The sequence below is a fragment of the Papio anubis genome, chromosome 3 (genome assembly GCF_008728515.1).
Source record: "Papio anubis isolate 15944 chromosome 3, Panubis1.0, whole genome shotgun sequence".
NCBI lineage: Eukaryota > Metazoa > Chordata > Mammalia > Primates > Cercopithecidae > Papio > Papio anubis.
In genome coordinates, this window is record NC_044978.1 from 123,165,175 (window position 1) to 123,168,364 (window position 3,190).

The following is a 3,190-nucleotide window of genomic DNA, read 5'->3' on the forward strand; positions in this document are numbered from 1 at the left end:
TCTATATGATACAGATGATATAAAAAAGGTAAATAGTGTCCCTATCCCTCTAGGATTCACACAATAATTCAGTAAAATGGTAATTAGTGAGACCAGGTAAATTGTCTGACAAATTTCAATCTGAAAAATATTTTTCAGGAAAATATCTAAAATATGAAAATACTAAATTTCTATTGTAGGAATTTAGCAAATATTTCCCTTAAACATTCAGTGAAGATGTAGTTTCTCTAATATGTAGAAAAGAGGATTTGTAGCCTATTAAAAACAAGAATAACAATGACAAAAAGTCCCTTAATTTTAGCAGATTAATTACAGCTCTTAATCAAGTGTGTGTAACACAAAGAACCAAATCTGGGTCCATAAGTGTTAGAGGATAGTTGATAAAAAGATTCCATGAATACAATCTTAATAGCCTATATTTTAGAAAGAATGGGGCAGAATGTTATGGCAATCGAGGGGGTCAGCCTTCAAGATGGCTGGCCCAACCCTGTCGATGTTAAAAAACACACCCAATATTTCTACAGTGCTCTTCTAACATATTTTCTTTATTTCAGGTCACAAGTCCAGGGTTTTCATGGGTCATGTAGCAAGTGGTTTATAAACAAAATCAGAGTCTATAATAGTGTCATTATATTAAGAGGCAGAACTGCTGTATGCTTTCATTATGTAAAATGTTTACACCTTGGGACTCCCTGGCTGGTATTATTACGGCATACCTGAGATATATCTTGCTCCAATTAGCATTACCATGCTACTCACTATAAAAAATCCCAAAGGCATACTAGAGAAGATAGAAGGATCACCACTTTCAGGAGACTGACTGGTAACCCAACCCATTGACTTCATTACAGCTTTCTTCCATGTGGCATAACGAATTTCACTTTCTGTGGCCTGGATCTGTGGTTCAAATCGTTCCATCCTGAGAACCGACAAAGCCTGGGGTTCAAGGCTCCAAACGCTTACTCCCTCTGCAGCTCCTGCTGCCATGGCAGCTCCTAGTGCAGTTGTTTCAGGCATAAAGGGTTTTATTACTGGAATATGCAGAATATCTGCTTGTAGTTGCATAAGAACTTTGTTGTCGGTCATTCCTCCATCTACCTGCAAATGACGAAGTGGAATTCCACAGTCACGGTTCATGGCTTCCAAAATCTCTCGGGTTTGGAAACAAACAGCTTCTAATGCAGCAAAAGCAATATGACATTTATTGGTAAACTGAGTAAGACCACAGAGTATTCCTCTTGCACTGGGTTCCCAATAAGGTGCATATAACCCTGAAAAGGCTGGGACAAAGTAACAGCCATAAGAAGTTCCTACTTCTTTAGCAAGTTTTTCAATGTCTCCTGAGGTCTCTATAATTCCAAGATTGTCTCTTAGCCAACGAATAACAGCACCCGCTATAGCAACAGAACCTTCCAGTGCATAATATGCCGGCTTCTCTTTGCCTAATTTGTAAGCTATTGTGGTCAGAAGGCCATGTTCAGAAAACACACATTTACGACCTGTATTACATAGTAAGAAGCAACCTGTTCCATAGGTGTTTTTGGCTTGTCCTTCCTGGAAGCACATTTGTCCTACTAATGCAGCACACTGGTCCCCCAAACACCCAGATATTGGCACACCTTCCAGGGCCCCAGTTTTAATTAGGCCATAGATCTCAGAAGAACTGAAGACATTTGGAAGAAGGTCCATTGGAATTTCAAAAAAGTCACAGAGCTCTTTATCCCATTCCAAAGAATGGATATTAAAAAGCATTGTCCTGCTTGCATTTGTTACATCTGTACAATGCACACCTCCATTAACTCCTCCTGTCAAACTCCAGATAAGCCATGAATCAATGGTACCAAAAAGAGCTCTACCTTCTTCAACAGCCTTTTGGACGTGTCTCACATTGTCAAGCATCCAACGAAGTTTTACTGCACTGAAGTAAGTGCTAAGTGGAAGGCCTGTCTTAGACTTGACGAAGTTACTATTTCCTGGAATTTTTTTACTAAGCTCCTCAACAGTAGTCTGGGTTCTTAGATCAAGCCACACCACAGCGTTGTAGAGAGGCTCTCCAGTTAACTTGTCCCAGATTACAGTGGTTTCCCTCTGATTGCTGATACCAACAGCTTTTATGTTGGATATATCAACATTCATTTCGTCAAGTTTCTCACACGTTCTCGCTATACACTCATAGACAGACTGAAGAATTTCCTTAGGGTCTTGTTCCACCCATCCTTCTTTTGGGAACTCTTGTGTTAATTCCACTTTATGATGACTAAGTAGTTCCGCTGTTTTTGAACTGAAAACCAGAAAGCGAGTGGAGTTGGTGCCCTGGACCACCGCTCCCACCAACGGCCCCACAGCTGCTGTCTTCGGGTCTGCCATGACACCAGTAGGTCGGCCCAGCACTCTGGGACCGTTTCCCAGACGACGGTGGTGTTGGGGGCAGGGAGCGCAGCCAGTCAGGAACACAAGGCGCAGGCGCAAAGCAACCTTTGCCCTTCATCTGGCGCGGCGCCTTCTCACCCCACCCCTCCAGCCCAGCCTCACACCCAGCCACTCAGTTGTCTTCTAAGATTCAAGTTTTTTTTTTTGTTTTTTGTTTTTTAATCATATATTTATCCATGTAATTACAGTCACCAGTGTCCATTCTTTTGTGTGGATCTATATCTATACGTTATCATTTTCCTTTTTAGTAGTGCAGGTCTGTTGGAGATGAATTCTTCCAAATTTGAACATCTGAAATATATTTCATAGTAATACTCAAAGGTATTTTCTCTGGGTATAGAATTCTATTTGACATATTTTTTCTTTATAAGTTTCAGAACCTCGGAGCTGTTGTTCTACCGTCTTCTCTCTTGCTGTTTCTGTTGGGAACTTTGCTGTTATTTTTAACATGTCTATTTTTCTCTATCTTTAGGGTTTTTCTCTTTGTCAGTGATTTTGCTCAGTTTTCATGAAGTGTCTAGGAATAGTTTTCTTATTTTCTTTGCTTGGGGTTTACTGAGCTACTTGAATCTGTAGGTTTACAGGTTTCATCGACTTTGGAAAGCTTTGGGCCCATTATTTCTTCAAATGTGTTTGATTCTGTCTCTTCTGTCCCTTAGGGACTCCACTGATGCCCTACTTGTTATAATTACCTTTTCTCCTTGTGCTTGATTTCAGATAGTTTCTGTTGCTATCTCTTCAAGTTCACTAATCTTTTCTT

At 40.3% G+C, this 3,190-nt stretch overlaps 1 protein-coding gene across 1 annotated transcript; it reads right to left on the minus strand.

Annotated features, from left to right (window-relative positions):
• Positions 1-524: 524 nt before the first annotated feature.
• On the minus strand, positions 525-2,454 carry GK2 (glycerol kinase 2). Its single transcript, XM_003898713.4, has one exon. It carries the CDS (start codon positions 2,365-2,367, stop codon positions 706-708), a length of 1,662 nt encoding a protein of 553 aa, XP_003898762.1. The 5' UTR covers positions 2,368-2,454; the 3' UTR covers positions 525-705.
• Positions 2,455-3,190: the final 736 nt, after the last annotated feature.